This window comes from Podarcis cretensis (genome assembly GCF_951804945.1).
Source record: "Podarcis cretensis genome assembly, chromosome: 2".
NCBI classification, from domain to species: domain Eukaryota; kingdom Metazoa; phylum Chordata; class Lepidosauria; order Squamata; family Lacertidae; genus Podarcis; species Podarcis cretensis.
The window spans coordinates 68,350,502-68,376,957 of NC_137171.1; the positions used below are offsets into that span (position 1 = coordinate 68,350,502).

At 42.5% G+C, this 26,456-nt stretch overlaps 2 protein-coding genes across 2 annotated transcripts; one reads left to right on the forward strand and one right to left on the reverse strand.

Moving 5' to 3' along the window:
- Window positions 1-626: 626 nt before the first annotated feature.
- Window positions 627-26,456, reverse strand: LOC307211600 (ovomucoid-like). Its single transcript, XM_079968350.1, has 4 exons — window positions 26,340-26,456; window positions 2,977-3,005; window positions 2,116-2,225; window positions 627-793 (listed from the first exon to the last, which is right to left on the reverse strand). The coding sequence occupies exons 1-4, from the start codon at window positions 26,392-26,394 to the stop codon at window positions 733-735; spliced, it is 255 nt and encodes an 84-aa protein (XP_079824476.1). The 5' UTR covers window positions 26,395-26,456; the 3' UTR covers window positions 627-732.
- LOC307211601 (ovomucoid-like) lies at window positions 8,773-12,173 on the forward strand. Its single transcript, XM_079968351.1, has 4 exons — window positions 8,773-8,894; window positions 9,783-9,811; window positions 10,540-10,649; window positions 11,944-12,173. The coding sequence occupies exons 1-4, from the start codon at window positions 8,840-8,842 to the stop codon at window positions 11,996-11,998; spliced, it is 249 nt and encodes an 82-aa protein (XP_079824477.1). The 5' UTR covers window positions 8,773-8,839; the 3' UTR covers window positions 11,999-12,173.

Genomic DNA, 26,456 nt, shown 5'->3' on the forward strand with positions numbered 1-26,456 from the left:
ATGCAAAACGGCCTCCCCCTCGCCTCCTCTTCTGCACAGCCTAACCTGTCCTGAGGATTTCTCCAATCCTCCAGAGGAAATTAGGGGACAGAGTGGGATGCACAGGTAGGGAAAGCAGAGAGGAAGGGAATCCCATTGCAATAATATTTATTCTTGCACTAGTGCACGACTGTGGCTGAATACACAGATATATATTGTTATATATCAATTTAAATGATTTTTTTTTGTATTTTCCTCTCATTTCTGTCTGTTTCTTTTTCTCCTTTTCTTCTATTGGAAATCAATAAAAAAGTTTTTAAAAAGTAACATGGCAGGGTGATGGGTTCTAGCTTCAATGTCTAACTAAATCATCTGGCTACAGGTGGGGTTTTTTTTTGGGTTTTTTAATCTACATAAATCAATTGCCTGAAGTCAGAAGTGTTACAGTCCAAAGGGAGTAGATTCTGCTGATTGTTTGACTTGGTTCTTTCATTGTGCGTTATTAGTAACAAAATTCCAGATCTCTCTTTCACCCAAATCGCATAATAAATTAAAAAGTAGATAATACAGAAATAAATGTATGGAGAGGTTTATAATGCTGAGCTTATTTATTGATAAATCAAATGAAGATGTTGCAAGATATTCACTGGCTAGCAGAACAGAGCATAAGCAGAGGGAATAATAATGAATTTCTTCCTGGAGATGGCATGAACAGGGTATGATGAGAAATCGACCTTCTTTTGTAGATGTTCTTTAGTCGTCAAATTTTCTGCAGTCTCCAAGGTTCCTCAGTCTAAGACGTCTTCCAGTTCGGCTGATGCGGGAAAGACAATGCGAAGAACTCAGGATGAGAATTCAGAAGATGCAAGCTTCATTATTACTCATTCAACAGAAATAGTATTGGTGAGAAAGGTAAGTTCATCATTGCTCTATTTGTTGGGGAAGGGAAATGGATGAGAAAGAATCCTGTCCAATAACCTGAAGAGATAGGGTTAAGTATAATTGCTTGATTCTACATTGACATTTAAAATAACTGCATGTGTATCACTCAAGACATGGCATTGGAAGCTAAGAAAGAGCAACAGAATGTCTAACATTTAAATGATTAACTGAGAATGTATCTCTGCTACTCATCATGATCACATGGGGTATTCAATTGCAGTTCTCCATTTTAGGTGTGTGAGTTGGTCTTTGTTTTTCTGAAGAAGGGCTGAAGAGATAGGAGGTCCAGGAGAAAATAGCCTCCAGGCTAATGGAGTCTGTGTGGAGAGAAAGAGCTTTGTTTTCAGCTCTAGGAAAAGTTATTTCATATTTCTAAGATGTTAGGCCTGTGTTGAAACAAGCGCATGATATTATGAGACTATTGGGTGTGTCATTATTGTTTTGTGTCTGGTTTTGGAACAAGTTCTTTTAGCTTCTAAAGAGCTATATTAATAACCACAATAGCCGCTACCCATCAATCTAGACAATACTGAGCTGGATGAAGTGGCCTGACTCTGTATAAGGCAGCTTCTTATGTTCATATGTTCTTTCCAGGACCACTGCTTGGTAAAACACCCCCATTTTCCAGCTTACACTGTTCATCCATGTCAGAAGTTTCTGTAAGAGTATATGTTAAGACTTCTCACCAGAGCAATTCTGAGATCCACATTAGGGAAGCGCCTAGTGTAAGCCTTTCCTACCTTCACAATAACTTTCTTATTACCCCCTAATTTCCTGATGGACCTTTGAGTGATTTTTCTTCTGGGCCAACCTTACTACCTTTTGTGTCATGATAGGCATGGTGGGGCACTTCAACACGATTGCCCTCCTGACAGGGGCATCTCTGCTCCTTGGGGGTGGGGAAAGCGTGAAAGAGTATTGGGAAATGATCCATAATGAATTGAAAAAAATATATTTAAAAATACTCCCCCCCCAAAAGCCCAGAGTCCTTTCTGTTGGGGATAATTCAGACTTATATTCCCAGGTGTTAAAAAAGGTTATTTATGTATGATACTATTGCGGCCTGTGTTTTGTTAGCCCAAAAATGGAAAACAAGCAACGTCTCAACCAAAGACGAATGGCAACTTAAGTTGACAGAATATGCATGGCTTGCAGACTTAACATTTCCACCTCATAAGCAAAACCTGTACTCACATATACGCATTGCAGAAGTCACACTTGTTGCCATATGACACACCATCAGAGCCACAGTGGGGATTGAGTTCCAGGGTGCACTGTGGTTTTGGATATCCTCGACAATATCTCTACAGAGAGAGTAAATTTTACAGTATTACCCATTTTCTGGCAAATCTCATGTGGTTGCTTTTACCAGTCAGGTCTTAGTTGCACATCAGGTTTTTCTTGTTTTAAGAAATCACAAACACACCCGCCCCCAAAATGAATAGTAATGATCAAATGGGACAGGGCCGCAGTCTTATTTTTGCACAAAGCAAATCTGCTGAACTCAAAGGCGACCTGCAAACATTACAACCAACTATGCTATAACTATGTGGAAGGACTGGCAAGGAGAGAGGCAGTGCAAAAAGCCATCTGTGTAAACTCCAATAAAGTAGAAGCAGAAGAAGAAGAGTTTGGATTTGATATCCCGCCTTTCACTCCCCTTAAGGAGTCTCAAAGCGGCTAACATTCTCCTTTCCCTTCCTCCCCCACAACAAACACTCTGTGAGGTGCGTGGGGTTGAGAGACTTCAGAGAAGTGTGACTAGCCCAAGGTCACCCAGCAGCTGCATGTGGGGAGCAGGGACGTGAACTCGGTTCACCAGATTACGAGTCTACTGCTCTTAACCACTACACCACACTGGCTTTCATGAAGTAGCCCTCTACTCCATGAATTTGTCTAATCCCTTTCAATGCCATCAAGGGGGGTAGCCATCACTGCCTCCTGTGGGAGCGAGTTCTATAGTTTAACCATGAGCTGCAGGAAAAAGCAATATTACACATCTTGACAGCAAGTTATTTTGATGTTCTGTAATAAGAATAAATGACTGCCACTCACCCGTTCAAAACTTGCTTCAGTGACAATGGCTAGAATGAAAACATAAAAAATGTAAAAATTCCAAAGCAAATCTACATGTTGAATAATAGTCCATTTGAGAACATTCATTTCTGGGAATGTAAGAGTGAGATGCATTTTATCTTACACTTCCTTTTTGCGTGCCAAGGCCCTGTGACCCACAATTCCCTAGTGGATAAATAAACACACGGAAAGTGGATTTTGGTTTATGGGTTTGAATACGCCACAACTTTATTGGTTACAGATGTGAGTGGTTTGTCTTAGGCATTGGATGAAGACAGACTATATCTCGACTTCTGCCCGTCTGCAGGGAGTAACCAAACCACCAAAAGGGGGAGCCCTATGACTTACATAAAATAGGGGCACCCTCCGGGTTTCCTGTTGGGATTGTGGCATGGCCCTAGCTCACGTTCAGGCATTGGACAGAACCACACCCCTGGATTCCTTTAACAAGATACCCTTAATGAGGAGGGGAAGATGGAGGCTACAACCTCCCCTCCAACCAAACAAAGGCTTACCCAATGCCTGACTTATTTCTCCATTTGAAAACATTTATTTCTAGGAAGAGAAAAATGAGATACATTTTATCTTACATTTCCTTTGTTCTCTTAAAAGTTCATTTATAGGAGCTGAATTTAAATGTCCCTGATCAGTTGATGGGAAGAGAATCAAATCAAACTAGCTAATCAGTTGACGATACTAATAAAGAAAACATGTATATACCCATTCAACTCCTAGCTGAACTGAAGCCCATTCTGTTGCTTTCAGTAGGGTGACAGAGCAAATCTCACATGACAAGATATTCTTTCTCATTCCTACTGACTAATTTCATATAGAAGCTTCCTTGAGAATAGCTACCTCTGAACATTCAAAAGAATATGTGAGGGTTCAACTTGTGTGTGTGTGTGTGTGTGTGTGTGTGTGTGTGTGTTTGTGTGTGCGTGTGTGTGTGTGTGTTTGAGAGATGTGCTTCTCTGTTCCCATGTCCCTGTGTGGGACAACAATGCCTCCTTCTTCCACAAGCTTTCACAAATGAAGCACTGAGGTTTGCAGGGAGATTTTATCAGATTCAGTTGACAACCTAATAAGAGCCTTCATACAGTCTTTGGAACACCTGGACAATTCATGGATTTTGGGTTCCTTTCTGAGATGGAGTATCTAATGGAACATTTGTAATGTGAAATATGACTCACCTGAGCACAAAAAGAAGAGCATCAGAGTAAGGAGGATAAAGCTGCTTGGCTTCATGATGGGTTTAATTATGTCTTCCTCTTAGTGCTTTTCAAAGCAGTAGATCCTTCTCAGAGTTCACTGGCTGCAGTGAGGTCTGGACTCTCTGCCCTGAATATATATAAGTCTCTGTGGCCCTGATGATGAAAACTCCCAGTCTCAAGAAATATTTACATGTGGAAATAGGATATTACAAAGGGCTGCAATGTGATGTACCAAGCATAATGGTTCCTTTCCTGTGCAGAACCCAGGCACCTGCAAGAGATATGGTAACCAGTACCTTAGGAAGTAGCATACGAAGTAGCTTGTTTTGACCATAAGCCAAACCCATGATGAAAAAGGACTATAACAACAAATTGCATATCACATAGTATTGGTCCAATTTATTTGTGTCTTCAAAGGGTGACCGTTTGACCATAGCTTGTCTTGACCATAAGCCAAAGCAAGGCTGAAAAAGACTCCAGTGATAAATTGCATGTCATATAGTATTTGTCAAAAAATAACAATATATTACATGCACCTAGCCAACACTGATTTCATATATATTGGCGTGGGGGTGGGGGAGTTTAGATGTGGCTAGCATGAAAACCTACGGAAGCAGCTGTCTCCAGATTTCAGACTCCAAATTCCGACAGTCTCAAAACGAGAATCATATACAGGCCAATTTGTGATACAATGCAAGTCAATGGTCTCGAATCAGATTAGGGAGGGGCTATTGAGGCTATTAATATTACATTTATGAGAGCAACAGCGTGGATAAAAATGGACTCTTCTTGAAAAAAATTGTCCAGTCCTCTTCTGCACAGCCTAACCTGCCTCCCTCGGGGATTTCCGAAATGCACCAGAGAAATCAAGGATACACAGTGGGACACCCAAGTGGGGAAAAGCCTCTCCTCCTTACAGAGGGGAGGAGTTGTGGGCAGGAGCCGTTTCCCGCGTTGGCAGGGGGCGTTCCAGCCCCCTGCCCAGCTGACCTGGCTGCTGCGCCACGCCCCCAGGCAGCCAACCAACCAGCTGGAGGCTTGGGGGTGGACTTTTGCTGCTCAAACGTGGCTGCGGCAGCACTTCCCTTTCATTCCGCTGCTGGTTTTCGTCAGATCCAATTTTATCCAATGCCTAAGCCAATACCTCTCCCATGCTGTAATCAATAAAGTTGTGGCCATTTTTAGTCCATTAACCTAATATACCGTGTCCATGTCTCTTTCTTATCCCCAAGTGAGTGGTTGGTCCTTGAATCACAAACAAGGAGGAGAGAAATTCCATTGCAATAACATTAATTAATAACATGAATAACATTAATTTTTGATTCAGGTAGGTAGGCGTGTTGGTCTGACGCAGTTGAAAAAAATATAAAAAATTAAAAAATTGTCCAGTAGCACCTTATAGACCAACTAAGTTTGTTCTGGTATAAACTTTCATGTGCATGCACACTTCTTCAGATAATTTTATTAAGTCTTGAGCTAATTCTAGGGTGTAGTTGAATACCAACCTGGGGGGCATATATCAATTTATATTGCGGTAATTGAATTTTCTATGAATATGACAAAGGTGTTGATGGGCCAACTTGGAATCCATGATGTGGACGTTACCAAGGTGATGGGGTGTATGTTTGGGGTGACAGGAAAAGGTTGTCTGAAAGCAAAGGGTGCTGGGAAGAAGAAGCAGGAAGAAGAGTTGGGATCCATCTTGGGAAGGTTGTCTGAAGGCTGCCTTCACTGCTGTGGGGTACAAGTCCCTCTTGAAATGGCCATAATTGTAATATCTAGACTCCCGTCATGCAAATCAAAGGTGTACATAGCTTAATAAACCATATTTCTTAAAGCCACGACAGTCTCTGCTGCATCCTCAATTCTCCAAAGAAACACAGACCCTGTGTGGGTGCCTGGGACCCCATGGGCTTTTGCCACCGCTTGGCAGAGAGAGGGGCAGGCATTCGACTTTTGTAGCAATATTCATTCTATTGAGATCACAGTGGTTTGGAAAGATCTTGATACTTTTAAAAAGAAGGATAATGCAGCACATATGCAGAACAGGATGATGGACCTGGTAGGCCATTGGCCTGATCCAGCAGCTGCTTCTTACATTCCCCTTGTGCAGCAGAACGGTCTCCCCTTCTCTCTCTCCTCCTCTGCATAGCCTAACCTGCCCTAGGGATTTCCCAAATCCACCAGAGCAACATAGGCAACACAGTGGGACACCCAGGTAGGGAAAGCAAGCAGGAGAGAAATCCCATTGCATTAACATTAGGTCTTCTGCTGGCACAATGATGTAGCTGGGTACCCAATTGTATGGCATACATCAATTTATATTATGGCAATTGATTTACTATGTGTATTTTTCTCTTATAACTCTGTCTGGTTTCTTTTTTAATATTCTTTGATTAAAAATCAATAGAAAAGCAAAGAAATGTATCATGGCAAGTCCCGAGAATAGCTGTGGATCACTCTTTGGGGGGGCCGCCTTGTGGCTACTTCCTTCCGAATCAGAGTGACTGTACCTGCAAAAAACTTTGCAAAAGCTTTGGGACACTGTTTTGGGGGGGGGCATCTTGTGGCCACATTATGGAGTGCTTATTTCCAATGCTATTTAATATCTACATGATTCCATTGGGAGAGGTCAATAGGAGTTTCGGAGTGAGGTGCCATCAGTATGCTGACGACACTCAGTTCTACTTTGCCATAACATCTGAATCCAGAGAGGCTGTACAGTACCTGGGCCATTGCCTGGAAGCAGTGGTGAAATGGATGAATAAAATCAAGCTGAGCTTGAAACCTGGCAAGATGGATGCACTGTGGGTAAGTAGTCCCTGTGTCCAAGAAATTGGTCCATTGCCTATCCTGGATGGGGTACCAGGCAGAGTTCAAGGTATTAGCGTACAAAGCCCTTAACAACTTGGGACCAGTTTACCTACAAGATCGCCTAACCCCCAGAGTCAGCTCACCCAGATTGGAGAAATGAAACAGACAGCATCCCCTACTGGCACCTCGCTTGCCCGACCACAGCCAGAGAAGCAAACCCAGGCAACTTCATGATTGTAATGGTGGATTTGTCAGCCTCTTAGTGCTTAGAAATGGAAATGGAATATTACAGAGAACTGCAGTGTCCTGTACCAATTTCAACAGTTTCCTTTTAGTGCACAGTTCAAGAAACATTTGGCAACCAGCCAGTTAGCAAATAGTACGTGGAACAGCTTACTGTCTCAAGCATAAGTCATAGCAAATATAACAGATATTTTCAAAGTAAATCAATAAAAATGAATTAAAAGACAGTAACATTCTCAGTTAACTTTATTGCAATGTATCACGTGGGTTTCTAGAGAAGGGTGATATCATTTCATTGCTGCTGAAGTAAATACAGCTCCATATCTGCTGCACCCACTGCCAGCCAACATGTACCGTTTTCCACTTCTGCCCATGGGCTAAATGCACACACCATAACATATACATGCTCTGGACATGCCAGTTCTATTTTTCAAAACTGGAGAAGGTTTTGAGAAGAAAAGCCCTGTTGGATCTGGCTGAGGGTCCAAGTCAAAGTTCAGCATCCAGAAGTGGCACATTGGGTGGGCCAGAGCTGTGGGGCTGCCCTCCTGCCACTGCAGCCACTGGAGCTTACCTGAAGTAAGAAGGCAATGCAACCAGCACTCTCCAAAATTACCGAACCGTTGAGTCCCATTTACAATTGTAAGACTTCTGTCCTTAGAAGTATCAAGGATTTGCCTTACCACTGCGATCTCAATAGAATGAATATGCCACTTCAAGGAGAATCGCCAAGGAAAAATGGGAAAGATATTGTTAGGGCAATACTCTGAGCATCGGAAGTGTGGTTTAATCAGAACATAAGAATACCCCTGCTGGATTGTGCCCATGTCTCTTCTGTCCCAAGATCCTGTTCTCACAGCTGACAACCAGATACCTATGGGATGCCTGCAAACAGGACCTGAGGGCAAAAACACTGGACCCACCTCCTGTTTTCCCAGTAACTTGTATTCAGAAGAAAATGGCCTCAAACAATGGAAATCCAAGATGCTCACGCCATACATTCATGGCTTGTTTTCTCCTATCACCAAATCTTGTTTTCTCCATGCTTGTTTTCCACTTTGTGGTTTCCAAACAATTAAAGATAATAAGTGTGTTTGATGTATATAACGTGTTTGTATTACTTTCTGGGACAACAATACCTCTTTTATTTTGTGGCTTACATGCTGAATGAGTAAGGCTCCTTTGTTTTTCTTTATACTAAAACAATTGCCTATGATCAAAAGAATCCCAACATTTCTAAAACTGTTTTGTTTGTACCTCATTTCTTGTGACCTGCAACAGCAATGTCATCATCACACCAGAAGGCCATATTTCTTAAGGAACCGGTTGCCAAATGTTTATTGCATGCACGTGGAATGTGCATTGAAAGGGAAACCATTAAAATTGGTACAAGACATTGCAGTCCTCTGTAATCACATTTTCATGTGTAAATATTTCATCATCAAGGCTGCAGAAACTTCCATAAATACATGGAAGAGATACGAGACCTCATCCGTAACCAGTGGAATCTGAAAAGCGTCTACTGCTTGGAAAAGCACTAAGAGGCCAACAGATCCAAACCCACCAGCAAAATCATGAAGCCAAGCAGCTTTCTCTTCCTCACTCTGATGGTCTTCTTTTTGTACTCAGGTGAGTCATATTTCATATTGAAAAAGTTCTCTTTCTCGGAGAGGTGTAGGGACCAAAGAATCCATGGACTATTCATGTCTTCAGATGAGTGTAGGAAGGCTCCACCTGTGTTGACTAAATCCAGTTAAAATCTCCTTGCAAACCATTGTGTTTGCTGCTTTAAACCTTACGGAAGGAGGGGACATTGTTTTTAAGGATAGGGACCCTGGGGGCAGGGGCACACATCCCCCCAAAACACATACACACTTGAGCCTTCCCACATTCTTTTGGGCACTGAAACATGTCTGTTCTCAAGGTTCCTCATATATGAAATGATATGTGCCAGGAAGAACCAGAATGAATGTCTTGCTATGTTAAATTTACTCTATCAAATAAAGATGCTGTACATCAGGGCTCTACATTGCACACAGCGCCCACCACTTTTCACACAATAGGAGCCTTTTTGAAAGCTGAAGCTCAAAACACAAATGCCCCCTGAAGCTACCCTGTACCCTCTTTTCTTCATGGTCTCCTTGTGGCACTTGTGACATCAAAAGTGGACCCAGCCATGATTCTAAACATGCAAAGCACCACAGCCAGGCATTCAAGGGAAATCAACAGAACTGGGTCCCAGTTAGATATGGACTAGACCAGTATATACAGTTATTTGTAATTATTATAGTTAACAGACTGAACCATTTCCCATTGATTTGATTGTCTTCCTATCCATGCTCAGTGACATTTGAAGGAAATTGCATATTGCCAAGGCACTTTTTAGGATAACATAGGATGTACAAGATACAATGCACCCCACTTTTCAGTTCCTAGAAATGAATGTTATCAAATGGACTATTATGCACCATATGGATTTGCGAAATAATTTCCACATTTTCTGTGTTTTGCATCTAGATGTTGTTGTGAAAGCAACATGGGAAGCGGTAAGTGGGAAATCATTTATTCTTATGATAGAACATGGAAGTAGCATGGAGTTAAGATAAGTGAATTTATACTTCTTTTGGAATTTTAAAATATTCTCTCTCTGTGTGTGTGATTATGTGTGTGTCAATTTTTAAAATAGAATTTAAAATACAGGGAACAAAAACACATCGACACAAATATAGCATACAAGAGCTGGGTTTTTCCCAGGATTTCACATCTCTAATCCCACCCCTTTAAAAAATAAAATAAAAAAGTTGGTGGTATTATTAGTTCCAGTTGCTACCCACAATTTATAAGAGAGTCTCAGCTTGTCTTCAGTAGTAGCCTTGTGGGGTTATTCAGTTATTACTAGGCAGACCGCCCAACCTTGCAGGCATATTATTTGGCCACTGTCTTAAGAATCCAGGCACTCACTGTGTGTTTTTTTAAAGTATTTTTTTGCAAAAACAACCGTTAAATGTGTCTAGCATGAAACCCCTAGAGCTGCTCACTCCCAATTTGGCAAGATTAATCTTCTCTGAGGGGACTACCATGTCTGCAAATTTTGTTTCACAGCATGAAAAAATTTGTACCTGTTCTAACCCTGCAATATTTTAAACTTTAAGGTGTCTTGCATGTAATCCCTGGCACTGAGGATCTATAATTTGACAGGTGTAAGCACCCACAATGGGTAGTCCAAAGATTAAGCGGGGAGGACCTTTAAAACTGTTGTGTCCTTCGTCTTCAGAAATATTGCAAAGGGTATCCAAAGTCAATATGCACCATGGAGTACCAGGCCCACTGCGGTTCTGATGGCGAGACCTATGGCAACAAGTGTTTCTTCTGCAATGCATATATGTGAGTATATCATGGAATCATAGAGTTGGAAGGGACCCTGAGAGTCATGTAGTTTAACCTCATGCAGTGCAGGAATCCTTTTTCCCCCTCTGACATCTTTGTTGGAAGTTAAAAAGTACGTGGTTATATTTGCAATAAGCATGGTGAGATGTAAATAAAAAAATGGAAAAGAAAAAGAGAATCAGCACCCATGTAGAAGGGAAAGTCAAGCAGGGGGACACCCCTCCCCTGGGAAGTGCAGGAATCACTTTGCAGAATGTCAGGTTCTAAGCCATGGCCCTGAGTTTTGTGTTGCTTATGAGGCCCAAAGGAACATGGTGAGTAGAGCTAATCTTTAGGTAGCCCAGAATTTGAAAATGGAGTGGATTGGGAGGGCTATTCACATGCACAACCCTCCCGCTAAGAGTGATGGGGGGGAGGGGAAATATGCCCAGAAGGGCTCTATCACCATCCCACCAGGCCAGACACAACGCAAAAGGTAGTAGGGATGGCCCAGAAGAAAAATAACCAAAAAAGCCATCAGGGAATTAGGGGATAAAGGTAAAGGGACCCCTGATCATTAGGTCCAGTTGTGACCGACTCTGGGGTTGCAGCGTTCATTTTGCTTTATTGGCCGAGGGAGCCGGCGTACAGCTTCTGGGTCATGTGGCCAGCATGACTAAGCCGCTTCTGGTGAACCAGAGCAGTGCACGGAAACGCTGTTTACTTTCCTGCCGGAGCGGTACCTATTTATCTACTTGCACTGTGACGTGCTTTTGAACTGCTAGGTTGGCAGGAGCTGGGACCGAGCAACGGGAGCTCACCCCGTCGTGCGGATTTGAACCGCCGACCTTCTGATCGGCAAGTCCTAGGCTCTGTGGTTTAACCCTCAGCGCCACCCACGTCCCACAATTAGGGGATAGTAAGAACATTATTATGAAGGCCTACATTACAAAGGCCTACACTAGGTGTTTCCTTAATGTGGATCTTGGAACAGCTCTAGGTAAAAGTCTGAACATTTCCTCCTAGAGAAGTTTGACACAGATGTACGATGAAGGCGGGAGAAGGGGGATCTTCTACAAATGGTAGACCTGAAAAGAATATTGTTCTCTCTTGCTCTATATTGGCTAGGCTGACAGGAAGCTGTTTTCCAGGGTCTCAGACAGGATTCCTCCTCAGCCCTTTCCCATCCCAAAGACAAAGAGCAATGATGGCATAAGCTTTCCCACCTATATAGTATTTCTCTTTAAGGAGCTATAATGAAAGCTTCATCTTATGAATTCTCATATTTATTTACTTCTTTTTTTCTCATTAGCAAAAGTGGAAGAAAGCTGGAACTGAAATACTATGGAGAATGCAAAAAAGCTTAAGATGCACAAGACTATGAAACATCTACAAAAGAAGTCCCATTTCTCTTTAAGCTTCACTCATTGCATCACCACCAAAAAATCCATTCTTCTCCTTGCTTATCCTCTGTGAGCCAGTGAATATCTCGCAACATCTTAATTCGGTTTATCAATAAATAAGCTCAGCAACATTATCAAACTCTCCATACATTTATTTGTGTATTATCTATTCTTAAAAATATTATATGATTTGGGCAAGAGATTGGTCTTGAAGTTTGTTACTAATAACGCACAATCAGGGAACTAAGTCAAACAATCAGGAGAATCTTCTCCCTTTCGAGTATGACATTTCTGAGTCCTGGCAATTGAGTTCTGCAGAGTAAAAAAACAAACAAACAAAAAACCTGTAGAACACCAGGTGATTAGTTAGACACTGAGGCTAGAACCCACCCCTTGTTGGGATTCGCAGGATACTGAATAAGTCTGCAGGCTTCAACAGGATGATGCAATACTCTGTGAAGTGCTGGGTCAGAGTGACTCAGCAGGAGTGTGTGATTAATGTGATTGGCTAGCACCTGTTTTAAAAAGGAAAGCCTGTTTAACAGTGGGTGTGGTTGCTGTGGTGGTTGTGCTGTGGTGTGGTGATGCTGGGTGGAGAGTATTTGTTCGCCTTAAGGAGCAGGTACTCTGTATGGACTGTTTTTGTAAATACCTGTATATAGCTCACATTTAAAAGACTGCACTGGGAAAAACCTGAGACTCTGAGCGTTTCTGCTGAAAGCGCCGCGAGGAATTTCGCGACACCCCCCTGCCATGATACATTTCTTTTCTTTTCTATTGATTTTTAATAGAAGAAAATAAAAAAGAGACAGAGAAATAAGAGAAAAGTACACATTGAAAATTCAGTTGCCATCATATGATTGATATAGGCCATTCAAGTGGGTACCCAGGTATATCATTGCACCAGCACAAGAATTAATGTTAATGCAATGGGATTTCTCTCCTCCTTGCTTTCCTCACCTGGGTGTCCCACTGTGTTGCCTATGTTACTCTGCTGGATTTGAGGAATCCCCAGGGCAGGTTAGTTTATGCAGAGGAGGAGAAAGCGAGAAGGGGAGACCGTTCTGCTACACAAGGAGAACGTAAGAAGCAGCTGCTGGATCAGACCCATCACCCACCAGGTCCATCATCCTGTTCTGCATATGCCCATCTCTGAGAGGCAGCAGCCACCTTGTTTTAGTAAGGGAGAAAAGCAGAAGAGCTCCTCAATTTCACAGGTATTGTTCCACAAGGAAATCTCAACAGAGCAGAGAAAATAGAGAGAAAAGGTCTTTCAGCCTTTTCTACTGGAGGACTAGGAGAAGAATGGAGAGAAAGCATTGGAAGGCAACTCAACTGCTCATCAGAACATCCGCTTTTGTTAGGAAAGGCTGGAAGTACCCCCATGCTGTGCAAACTTCAAAAAAGGTGTCAGGTTTCAATCCTATTCACTTTTCCTTGAAAGCGAGTTCTTACTTCTGCCCCTTACCTCTGAGGGGCAAAGTGGGGCATGGCTCAGGCAAGATTTGGAACCCTCCAAACTCTCCAAGCCCAAGGTCCAGTCTTCGCCTGTCAACCACAATAATGCCAATGCATTTTTAACAACTGAGGGCTTCTGCGCATCTCCTTTGCTTAGTCAGCCATAAAAAGCACTGGCAGCAGATTCCTGCCCTGTTTCCAAGGAGAGGAGACAGTTGAAAAAAGGCCCAATCAACGATCTCACATAGAAAGGGCTATGGAGGGTGAGAGGGAAGATTCTAATCCTTTTGTGCTGCTGTTTTTTCTCTCAGGCGCCATGTCTCCATCGAGCAAGACACAAACATAAACTGGGAGATAAGCTGGCAGTGGTTTGGTTACCAGCCTCTCTGCTTCACTGTGTGGCTGTTTGATCTTTTCCACCGCACACATCTTCTCTTCCTGCCGTGCATGTGATTGTGTGTTTGTGTAAGAGATGGAGAGAAGGGAGATAGAGAAGATAGCCAGGTCCAGGAGCTCAGACCCTCCAAGTGTCCCTATTTTCCAGGGATGTCCCTGATTTAGAGAAGCCATTCCGGTTTCTGATTTTATCCCAGAATGTCCCACTTTCCCTTAGGATGTCCCTATTTTCATGGGAGAAATGTTGGAGGGTATGAGACCTACCAGCTGCCCTTGGAGAGAATTGAGGGTGGGTGGAAGGGAGCTAATTTTGACGGTATGTATAGAATTGGCAAGCTATCCCATTCAATTTTTTCTAACCAAATTGAATTTATGAACCTAAGTTAATTAGGTCTATTAGCTTCAGTGGATTCACTCTGAGTGCAACGAACATTGAACCCCACCCAGTTGAGCCGGAATACATTGTGTGGATAATGATAAGGGGTGTGGGGTGCAGAGCTAATTAGAATCACAGAATTGTAGAATTGGAATGGACCCCAAGGGTCATCTAGTCCAACCCCCTGCAATGCAGGAATCTCAGCTACAGCATCCACGACAGATACCCATCTAACTTTTGCTTTAAAACCTCCAAGGATGGAGAGTCTGTCACCTTCCATTGGAGTTATTTCTACTGTCGAACAGCTCTTACTGTCAGAAAGTTCTTCCTGATGTTTAGTCAGAATCTCCTTTCTTGTAACTTGAAACCATTGGTTCAAGTCCTACCCTCCGGAGCAGGAGAAAAAAGCTTGATCCCTCCTCCATGTGACAGCCCTTGAGACATTGGGAAAGATGGAGGGCACAAGGAGAAGGGGGCGACAGAGGACGAGATGGTTGGATAGTGTTTTCGAGGTTACCAGCATGAGTCTGACCAAGCTGCGGGGGGCAGTGGAGGACAGGAGTGCCTGGCGTTCTCTGGTCCATGGGGTCACAAAGAGTCGGACACGACTGAACGACTAAACAACAACAACAAAATCATATCGCTTCTCAGTCTCCTCTTTTCCAGGCTAAACAGGCCCAGCTCCTTCATCCGTTCCTCATAAGGCTTAGTTCCCAGACTCTTGGTCATCATGGTTGCCCTCCTCTGCACACATTCCAGTTCGTCAATATCCTTTTTAAATTGTGGGTGCCCAGAATCGGAAACAGTATACCAGGTGTGGTCTGTCCAAGGCATAAAAGAGTAGTACTATTACTTCCCTTATCTGTACTGGCTTAAGATCTATGTTTTCAAACTGGGCACAGGACTACTCCAACCTCTAGCTCAGAACCATTATGTTAGTTGCTGGTCCAAGCACAACACCCAAAAAGTTTCCTCAATGGGCTGTCCCCATCTCATCTTCAATACTTGGGCTTCAACATAGCCTTTAAATCACTAAAGTCACTATGGTGATCTGCGGGCCCTACCCATCCTGCTCACCAAGGGATGTGAATTTACAGATTGTTGGGACATTTCACATAGCTGAATATCTAAAGAGGTTGGCAGTGGTCAGCTACCACAGACTTTTTACTAAGGCCAGACTGAACGTGTTTCCTTCCGAAATGCTCCATGGCACAAGCAACTTCGGTGCAGCTCCAGTACAAATCAGAAATGGGCACTGTTATCAGGTGCAGATTGCCCAAAAGCAGCAGCATCATTGATATAACTTTGATACCATTTATCTTGATACCATCAACCATGGTATCCTCCAGATACCATTGGCCAGAGAACTGCTAGTGGAGAGGCAATGTTGGTGTGGACTATACATGGGTGGCTAATAAGTAATGGCATAAGGGCTGGAGAGAGTTGCTGGGGTGGTTAGGAAGGAGATGAGGCAGAATTCACACTTCATGATTGTAGGTGTGATCCCTGAGTTCTGATGTTGGAATCTATGCTCCTAATGATAAAAAATTGATCTTTTACTCAACATTGGGAGACAAGTTGTTAGAATTGATGGACCAACACCTGATACTGATGGGAGATTTCAAGGGCATGACTATACCGGACTTGGACAGATCAACAAGGAAAAAAGAAACAAACGAAGGCAAACTACCTAAAACTTTTTTCGAATTGGTGGATAATATGGGACTAATTGACATATGGAGATTCAAAATTCCTACAACAAAACAGTTCACCTTTTTCTCAAACCCAAACCAAAGTTGGGGAAGAACAGATCACATCTGGATCTCGAAAGAATTAATTATGAGAGCTAATAAAGCGGAAATTCTTCCACAAACACTATCTGATCACAATTCGGTGTACATGGAGTTAAGAGGAAAAGACCCCGCAACCTTCAGATGGAGAATGAATGAAAACTTGTTCAATGACCAGAAGATAATAAACAGGGCGAAATAAACAATTGAGGAATACTTTAAATACAACTTGAATAAAGGAAACCCATAGAAATAGTCTGGGACGCAAGTAAAGCGGTTATGAGGGGGTTTTTAATTCAGAAAAACAGTCACTTAAGAAAGGGACGCAGGTGGCGCTGTGGGTTAAAGCCTCAGCGCCTAGGACTTGCCGATCGAAAGGTCGGCGGTTCAAATCCCTGCGGCGGGGTGCGCTCCCGCTGCTCGGTCCCAGCGCCTGCCAACCTAGCAGTTCGAAAGCACCTCCGGGTGCAAGTAGATAAATAGGGACCGCTTACCAGCGGGAAGGTAAACGGTGTTTCCGTGTGCGGCTCTGGCTCACCAGAGCAGCGATATCATGCTGGCCACGTGACCCGGAAGTGTCTCCGGACAGTGCTGGCCCCTGGCCTCTTAAGTGAGATGGGCGCACAACCCCAGAGTCTGTCAAGACTGGCCCGTACGGGCAGGGGTACCTTTACCTTTGCCTTTAAGAAAGGGAAGAGAGAAAAAGAAAGAAGAAATCTTGATACATCTCATGGAGAGCGAGAGACAGTTAACATCTAAACCAGAAGATGAAACAATAAAACAAAAATAAAGATGCTACAGGCCCAGTTTTCCATGGTGGTGAATCAAGAAGTAGAATGGAGAATTAAAATGCTGAGGCAAAAATTTTTTGAATCAGCTAACAAAATTGGGAAGTATTTGGCTTGGCAGTTAAAGGAAAGGAAAAAACAAAATATAATAGGTAGAATAAGGGATGGAGAAAAGATAGTGGAAGACCCCAAAGAAATAAGAAAGATGTTTCAGAAATACTATAAAGAATTATATAAAAAAGGACAAGAGACAGATAATAGAATAGAAGAATATTTGGAAAAATATCAACTGCAACATATTAAGGAAGATGAAAGAGAACAATTAAACCAGACAATTGCAGAACAAGAAATCCGGAAAACAATAAAAAAAATGAAAATGGGAATGGCTCCGGGGCCAGAAGGCATTTTATCTAAATATTATAAAACACTATGTGATCAAATAGTTCCAGTGTTATGCGAGGTCATGAATAACATCTTAAAAGAAGGAAAAATCCCAGCCACATGGAAGGAAGCCTACATTGCCCTGATCCCAAAAAAAGATGCAGATGGCTTAGAAGTTAAAAACTACAGACCCATCTCTTTATTAAATAACGACTACAAAATATTTGCTGATGTATTGGCGGAAAGATTAAAAAGACTTTTAAATGGGAAAATTTACAAAGATCAAGCAGGCTTTCTTCCGGGAAGACAATTGAAAGACAATGTAAGAAGTGTCATAGACATTATTGAATATTTAGAGAATAGGATAGACAAGCAAGCGGCATTGATATTTATTGATGCCGAAAAAGCATTTGATAACATCTCCTGGAGATTTATGAAAGAAAATCTAAAAGCAATGGGAGTTGGAGAAGGGTTTGGAAAAGGAATTGAAGCCATATATCAAGATCAAAAAGCCAAACTTATAATAAATAGCACTAAATTGACTAGATAGGGATGCCCCCTGTCTCCCCTGTTATTCATAACAGTATTAGAGGTATCACTAATTAGTGATATCACTAAATGGACTAGACAGGGATGCCCCCTGTCTCCCCTGTTATTCATAACAGTATTAGAGGTTTTTAATAAGAGGCTAAGAGAAGCATCAGAAGTTAAAGGGATCAAGGTAGGAAGTAAAGAGTACAAAATTAAAGCATTTGCGGACAATCTAGTGTTAACACTAGAAGAGCCAAAGTAGAGTCTACAAGAAGCCTTACAGAGACTAGAAGAATTCGGCAAGGTGGCAGGCCTCAAACTTAACAATAATAAGACTAAAATGTTGACAAAGAATATGACCAAGGAAGAGATAGAGGAACTACAACAAAGATCTGGAATTACAGTAGTTAAGAAAGTTAAATACTTAGGAGTATGGATTACAGCAAAAAATATAAACTTATACAAAGACAATTATGAGGCAACATGGAGGGGTATTAAAAAGGACTTAGAAATACGGGATAAATTAAAGCTGTCATTCTTGGGGAGAATATCCGTGATTAAAATGAATGTTTTGCCCAGAATGTTATTTCTATTCCAAACTATTCCAGTAATTAAAGGGCTAAAACAACTTAAAGAATGGCAAAAAACATTAGTAAGATTCGTCTGGCAGGGAAAAAAACCGAGAATAAAAATGAAAATCTTGGTGGATAAAAAAGAAAGAGGAGGCTTTTCCCTGCCAGAACTGAGTCTATTCTACGAAGCGGCATGTTTAACATGGGTGAAAGACTGGATAAAATTAGAAAACACAGATCTCTTAGACTTAGAAGGTTTTGATAATAGGTACAGGTGGTTTACTGAAAATCAATAAAAATTTAATTTGCAAAAAAATATATAAAAGGATCAAGATCTTTCCAAACCACTGTGATCTCAATAGAATGAATATTGTTACCAAAGTCAAGTGCCTGTCCCTCTGTCTGCCAGGTGGTGGCAAAAGCCTATGGGGCCCCAGGGTCTGTGTTTCTTTGGAGAATTCAGGATGCGGTGGAGACTGTCATGGCTTTAATAAGCTTTATTAAGCTATATGCACATTCAATCTGTATGGAGGGAGTCCAGATCTTACAGTTATGGTCCTTCCAAAAGGGGCTTGTACCCCACAGCAGAGAAGGCAGCCTTCAGCCAGTCTTCCCAAGATGGATCCTAGTTCTTTTCCCTCCTACTTCTTCCTAGCACACTTTGCTTCCAGACTTCCTTTTCCTGTCACTTCAAACATACACTCCATCACCTTGTTAACACATTGTGGTTTCCTCCATGATGGCCCATCAAAGCCTTATGTCATGTTAACAGGTTTGCTCTTCACTAAGCCAGTCAGGCTGGTTTGGATAATCCAGTCCAGGAATTCTCTGTCTGGCACAGCCCTGCAGCTTGTATTTTAATCCATATCCCAATTAATCAAAATCCTAGCATATATTCATTTCTAGGGTTTAGGGGGGTCCCCCCCTTAAATCTATGGCAATATACTGCTTCAAAGAGAATCAGAAAATGATGAAGATGGCCTTCAGGTAATACTCTGAGCATCAGAAGAACACAAGAATACCCCTGCTGGATCGTGCCCATGTCTCTTCTGTCCCAGCCTCCTGTTCTCACAGCTGACAACCAGATACCTATGGGATGCCTGCAAGCAGGACCTGAGGGCAAAAACACTGGACCCACCTGCTGTTTTCCCAGTAACTTGTATTCAGAAGAAAATGGCCTCAAACAATGGAAATCCAAGATGCTCACGCCAAACATTCATGGCTTGTTTTCTCCTATCACCAAATCTTGTTTTCTCTGTGCTTGTTTTCCACTTCTGGGGTTTTCAAATAATTAAAGATAATAAGTGTGTTTGATGTATATAACATGTTTGTATTGCTTCCTAAGACAACCTTTACAACACCTCTTTTATTTTATAGCTTACATGTTGAATGAGAAAGGCTCGTTCCATGGGTTTTCATGATAGCCACATCTAAACTCCCCACCCCCGGAAAATATATATATATCTGAAATCAGTGTTGGCTAGGAGTACATGTAATAAATTGTTATTTTTTGGTGAATACTATATGACATGCAATTTATCACTGGAGTCTTTTTTCAGCTTGCTTTGGCTTATGGTCTAGACAAGTTACTTTGCATGCAACTTCCTAAGCTACTGGTTACCCCATATCTCTTGTATGTCCCTAGTTATTGCACAGGAAGGGAACTATTATGCATGGTACATTACATTGCTGCCCTCTGTAATGTCCTATTTCCACATGTAAATATTTATTATATGGACTTCTAGCCAACAGAGATTTCTCATATATATATGAGGAGTTTAGATGTGGCTGGCATGAAAACCTATGGAAGCAGATGTCTGCAATTTTGTAATGCAATTTCTTTTGAAGGGGCCACAGTGTCTCCTGATTTCAGACTCCCAATTCCCACATTCTGAAAACGAGAATCATATACAGGCCAATTTTTGATACAATGCAAGTCACTGATCTCGAATCGGATTAGGGAGGGGCGTCCTATTGGGAAGACCCAGTTTTCTGAGTGCATGTTCTGGAAGTTGGGCAATAGGGGCAGTACAGGATTCCTTTTGGTGTACCGACTTCCCCGCTGCACTAAGGATTCCCTGGCCAAGCTGCTTCAGGTCGTGGCAGATGTCTTCCTGGAGACACCTAGTTTGGTTGTCCTAGGCAGAGGCAGAGCTAGCTGCTCTGGCATCCGTAGCGGCGCACATGCTGTGCACCCAGGGGCGGGGCCAGCACCCAGGGGGCGGGGCGAGCATCCCAGGCCAATTTATATACAGGCCAATTTGTGATACAATGCACGTCTCTGGTTTTGAATCAGATGGGGGGGCTACTGAGGTTATTAATATTACATTTATGGGAGCAATAGGATGAATAAAAACGGACTCTTCTTGGAAAAAAATTGTCCAGTCCTCTTCTGCACAGCCTAACCTGCCTCCCTCGGGGATTTCCCAAATCCACCAGAGAAATCAAGGATACACAGTGGGACCCCCAAGTGGGGAAAACAAGGAGGAGGGAAATCCCATTGCAATGACATTAATTCTTGAGCTAGTGCAAGGATGTAGCTGAATACCAACTTGGGTGGCATATATCAATTCATATGGTGGTAATTGGATTTTCTATGTGTACTTTTATTTCTCTGCTTCTCTTTCTCATTTTCTTCCATTAAAAATCAATAGAAAAGAAAAGTATCATGGCAGGGTAATGGGTTCTAGCCTCAATGTCTAACTAATCACCTGGCTGTCAACAGGTGGTTTGGGGTTTTCTTAATCTGCAGAAATCCATTGTCTGCAGTCAGAAGTGTTACAGTCCAGAGGGAGTAGATTAGGCTGATTGTTTAAAACTCAGTTCCTTGATTGTGTGTTATGTACTAATTCTTGCACTAGTGCAAGGATGTAGCTGAATACTAACTTGGATGACATATATAAATTCTATTCTTAATATGTTTAAGAATAGATAACACACAAGTAAATGTATGGGGAGTTTGATAATGTTGCTGAGCTTATTTATTGATGAACTGAATTAAGATGTTGCGAAGTATTCACTGGCTCACAGAGCATAACCAAAGAGAATAATGGAATTTTTTTTGGGGGGTGTGTGATGCAATGAGTGAAGCTTGAAGAGGAATGGGACTTCTCTGCAGATGTTCCATAGTCTTGTGCATCTTAAACTCTTCTGCATTCTCCAAAGTGCATTAGTATCAGCTGTCTATTCTTTATTCTGATGAGAAAAAAATAAATACGAGAATTCATAACATGTAAGTTTCCTTATAACTCATTAAAGATAAATACTATATAGGTGGGAAAACTAAGTTCATTATTGCCCTAAGTCCTGGGGAGGGAAGGGGCTATGGAAGAATAATGTCTGAGTCCCTGGAGAGCTTCTGCCATTTGCCTAGACAATATCGAACAAGATGGACCAGTGTTCCTTTCAGCTCCACCGCTTGGTGGAAGATCCGTCTTCTCCACCCTTCATTGTTGATCTGTGTCACAGAACATAGAACTGATTTGGGCATCTTTCCCCTGCCCTCTCCTCCCACAGGAGCCCACTTAGCAGCAGCAACAACAGTACTGTCAGGAGGGTGGTGCATGTGAATCCATTTGAGTTTAAAATTCAAGGCGGTCTACAGATTAGCTCTGCTCACCATGTTCATTTAGGCCTCATATGCAACACATAACCCACATTGTGCAAAAAAAATAAAAATTCCTGCATTGCAGGGGTTTGAACTAGATGATCCTTGTGGTCCCTTCCGACTCTACAATTCTATGGTTCTCTCCATTCTGAAGGAAATCAGCCCTGAGTGCTCACTGGAAGGACAGATCGTGAAGCTGAGGCTCCAATACTTTGGCCACCTCATGAGAAGAGAAGACTCCCTGGAAAAGACCCAGAGGTTGGGAAAGATGGAGGGCACAAGGAGAAGGGGATGACAGAGGACGAGATGGTTGGACAGTGTTCTCGAAGCTACAAACATGAGTTTGACCAAACTGTGGGAGGCAGTGGAAGACGGGAGTGCCTGGTGTGCTTGGTCTATGGGGTCACAAAGAGTTGGACACGACTAAACGACAACAAAATGATATACTCACATATATTCATTGCAGAAGTGACACCGGTTGCTATAGGTCTTGCCATCAGAACCACAGTGGGCATGATACTCCTCAGTGCATATGACTTTTGGGTACCCTTGGCAATATTTCTGAAGAAAAAGGACACAGCACTTATTAAGGGCTCCTCCCCCCTTAACCTCTGGACTGCAAGGCCTTTCTGACTATGACTTGCCTAATAATGAAGCACAGATAACAAATACACCAAGTGTTAATTTAAGATATGCATTCAAGCACAGGAAAAGCTGGTTTATCATCCTGCCAAGCAGTGAATTGCATGATAATGTTGTTCCATATTCAACCCAAGTTACCACTTCTTCCAAAGACAGGTTGATGCTCCCAGACATGACGTATGTGTGTGTGTGATTCCTGTATTCAGTTCGTAGGAAGAGAATTTCAGCTCTGTTTTGCTTTAGTGAGCATTGCTCTTCCCAACTATTAACAGGCTGGAAAGGGGCAGAAAGGTACTCCCATCTGAGGCTCTTCCAGCTCTTGGCAGTCAGAAGGAAAGCTGGGAACGTGGATTATTTTTTGCCATTTAGACTGTGCCAGCTCCACACAGCAGAGAAGTCCAGTGTTTAGGAGCCTTGGGGATTTACTTCCAACCTTGTTATCAGCATGTGTACTGACTGTGTGATGGCCTGGGATTCAGATTTGAATGCTGAACCTGAGGAATCCCAGCCTGCACAGGATTCCCCGCTTCCAGAACCAGCTGAGCTGGGGCTGGGGCATGAGCCTGAAGGGTCCTCACTTGTGTTGGATCCTCAGGTGCAGGCACCAGCTGAGTCTGCTCTGGCTCCTGAGGGGATGGAGGACCCATTGCCTGCAGGTGCTCCACCCTCAGCCCCATCAGAGGAAGCTGAGGTTGCCTCTGGGTCCGGTAACCCTCCAGCCTCTCCTGAGCTGCAGAGGCTCAGGGCAGAGAGGCGGAGGGAACTAAGTTCCCTCAGGAGGAGTGCTCGCCTTCAGGCCAGGAGAGGCAATTCACCTGTGGATTGGGGCCACCCTATGCCTCGGGGGAGATAAAAGCCAGCCAGCCCCAAGTTGCAGGAGCAACATCGTTGGTTGTCAGTAGCAGCCTGATCCCTGCCCTGCTTCCATGCCGGAGCTTCTGACCTCACCCGACACCCTGCCCTGCAACCAGCTTCGACTTTTATGGACTGCCTTCATTTTGCACCATTAACCTCGGACTGGACTCGGACCTCACCTCTCGACTAGTCCCCAGGACCAGCACAGACAGTGTGTGTGCTTTCCTCATGTGGAAATTGCAACCTTCAACTTCCTCCCTTTATTTGTACCTCCAGCTGGCACCAATCAAGCCTAGAGTGCCACTCGCACACACTAAACAAAATTCTGGAACCCTTTTTAAAGCTTCAAGGAACTTTTATTTGTTTCTTAAAGAATATTTTCTTAACGCTATCATAATATTTGGCACTTACCGCTTCCCATGATGCTTTAACAGCAACATCTAGAAGCAAAAGACAGAAAATGTAAAGTTATAAAGAAAATCCGTATATTGAATAACAGTTCATATTAGAACAGTTATTTCTAGGAACAAAAAATGAGCATTGTATCTTCTACATCCCTAGCCGGAATTAAGATTCCTGGAAGAAATATCAACAACCTCAGATGTGCAGATAACACAACCTTGATGGCAGAAAGTGAGGAGGAATTAAAGAACCTTTTATTGAAGGTGAAAGAGGAGAGCACAAAATATGGTCTGAAGCTCAACATCAAAAAAACGAAGATCATGGCCACTCGTCCCATCACCTCCTGGCAAATAGAAGGGGAAGAAATGGAGGCAGTGAGAGATTTTACTTTCTTGGGCTCCATGATCACTGCAGATGGTGACAGCAGCCACAAAATTAAAAGACACCTGCTTCTTGGGAGAAAAGCAATGACAAACCTAGACAGCATCTTAAAAAGTAGAGACATCACCTTGCCAACAAAGGTCCGTATAGTAAAAGCTATGGTTTTCCCAGTAGTGATGTATGGAAGTGAGAGCTGGACCATAAATAAGGCTGATCGCCAAAGAATTGATGCTTTTGAATTATGGTGCTGGAGGAGACTCTTGAGAGTCCCATGGACTGCAAGAAGATCAAACGTATCCATTCTTAAGGAAATCAGCCCCGAGTGCTCACTGGAAGGACAGATCGTGAAGCTGAGGCTCCAATACTTTGGCCACCTCATGAGAAGAGACGACTCCCTGGAAAAGACCCTGATGCTGGGAAAGATGGAGGGCACAAGGAGAAGGGCACAAGGAGATGGTTGGATAGTGTTCTTGAAGCTACCAGCATGAGTTTGACCAAACTGCAGGATGCAGTGGAAGACAGAAGTGCCTGGCGTGCTCTGGTCCATGGGGTCACGAAGAGTCGGACACGACTAAACAACAACAGACTTCCGGGTTAGCGCCATCGGCAATGGCGGCGTTCCTCTGATTGAGAGGAGTGATAAAAGGAACTTGTGTCCCTCTAAAGGGAGCTTTGTCATATTGTCGTAAGGATGCAGCTGGGAAATTGCTTTTAAAGATAAAAGCTCTGAGAAACTAGTTTTTGACCTTGGACTGTTTAAGGATGGCGGTTGGGAAGGAAGTCGAGTGTGAACTGAACAGGACATTTTATCTGTTGGGAAAGCTGCAAGACCAGATAAATGTTATGGCTACCAATGTTGTAATCTTGGGAACAAAAGTGGGCATTAGTAAAGAAGCTGACAAGAACTTGGCACAGGAACATCTTCCAACTGAACAAATCGAAGAATTTGAGAAGGAGAAACTTGTTGTGATTAAAGTGATGAAAGGGGGAGCCGTAACCCTACAAAAGCAAATGGTGGATTATAATTCGAGGCCCTACATGATGGCAACCAGGAGGAGCCAGTTTTTGGAGATGGAAGCCTGGCTTGGTTTGGAAAATGAAAGGATTTGCTGAAATATCTATATGAATTAGAATACAAAGAGGGGAGATGTGAGGAGGTCAAGGAGATAAGTTAAGAAAAGGAGTTATATTAAGGTTTAATTTGTTCTTTTGCTTTTTTGGATTTGTATTCTTTTTTCCTTTTTAGCTGTTTTTGCTTTTTTATTTTCCTATTTTTATTTTTCTCTTGGATATGTTTTGTTTTTATATATTGTGTTTTTCTTTGTAACCTTTTAAAACTTGAATAAATATTATTGAAAAACAACAACAACAACATCTTCTACATCCTTTGTTATACTGAAAGTGCACCCATAATGTGGCTTGGAAATATGCAATTTACTTTAAATGTCACAGGGCATGGATTTGAAGATAATCAAATCAATGGAAAATGGTGTAATCAGTTAAATAGGAATAACTGAATATACTGATTCATTTACTAGCTAACTGGGTACCATTTTTTTAATTTCAGTGGAATACCCAGCTGTGGTGCCGTGTGTGTTTAGAATTGTTCCCAAGTCTACCATTTATCTTACAAGAGCCATGTAGAGATTGTGAAGGAAGCATGGTGTGTGGTGGTAGTAGCTTTAGGGGGCATTAATGTTTGAAGTCTCACCTCACAAAGAGGTTCCTATTGGGTGGAAAGTGCTGGGCACTATCAGGAATGAAGAGCCCTGATGGATTGTGAATCTCACATGGCAAGACATTCATTCTGGTTCTTCCTGACATTCATCATTTCATGTAGGAGGAACCTTGAGAATAGACATGTTTCAGTATTCAAATGAATGTGGGAAAGGCTCAAGTGTGTGTGTGTGTGTTTTGGGGGGATGTGTGTCCCTATGTTTGACCAATGTCCTCTCCTTCATTTAGCTTTCAGACATCAAATACCAAGGTATGCAGGGAGATTTTAACTGGATTTAATTAACACAGGTGGAGCCTTCCTACACTCATCTGAATACATGAATAGTCTAGGGTTTGGTCCCTACACCTCTCCAAGAAAGAGAACTTTTGCAATATGAAATATGACTCACCTGAGTACAAAAAGAAGACCATCAGAGTGAGGAGGAGAAAGCTGCTTGGCTTCATGATTTTTCTGGTGGGTTTGGATCTGTTGGCCTCTTAGTGCTTTTCCAAGCAGTAGATGCTTT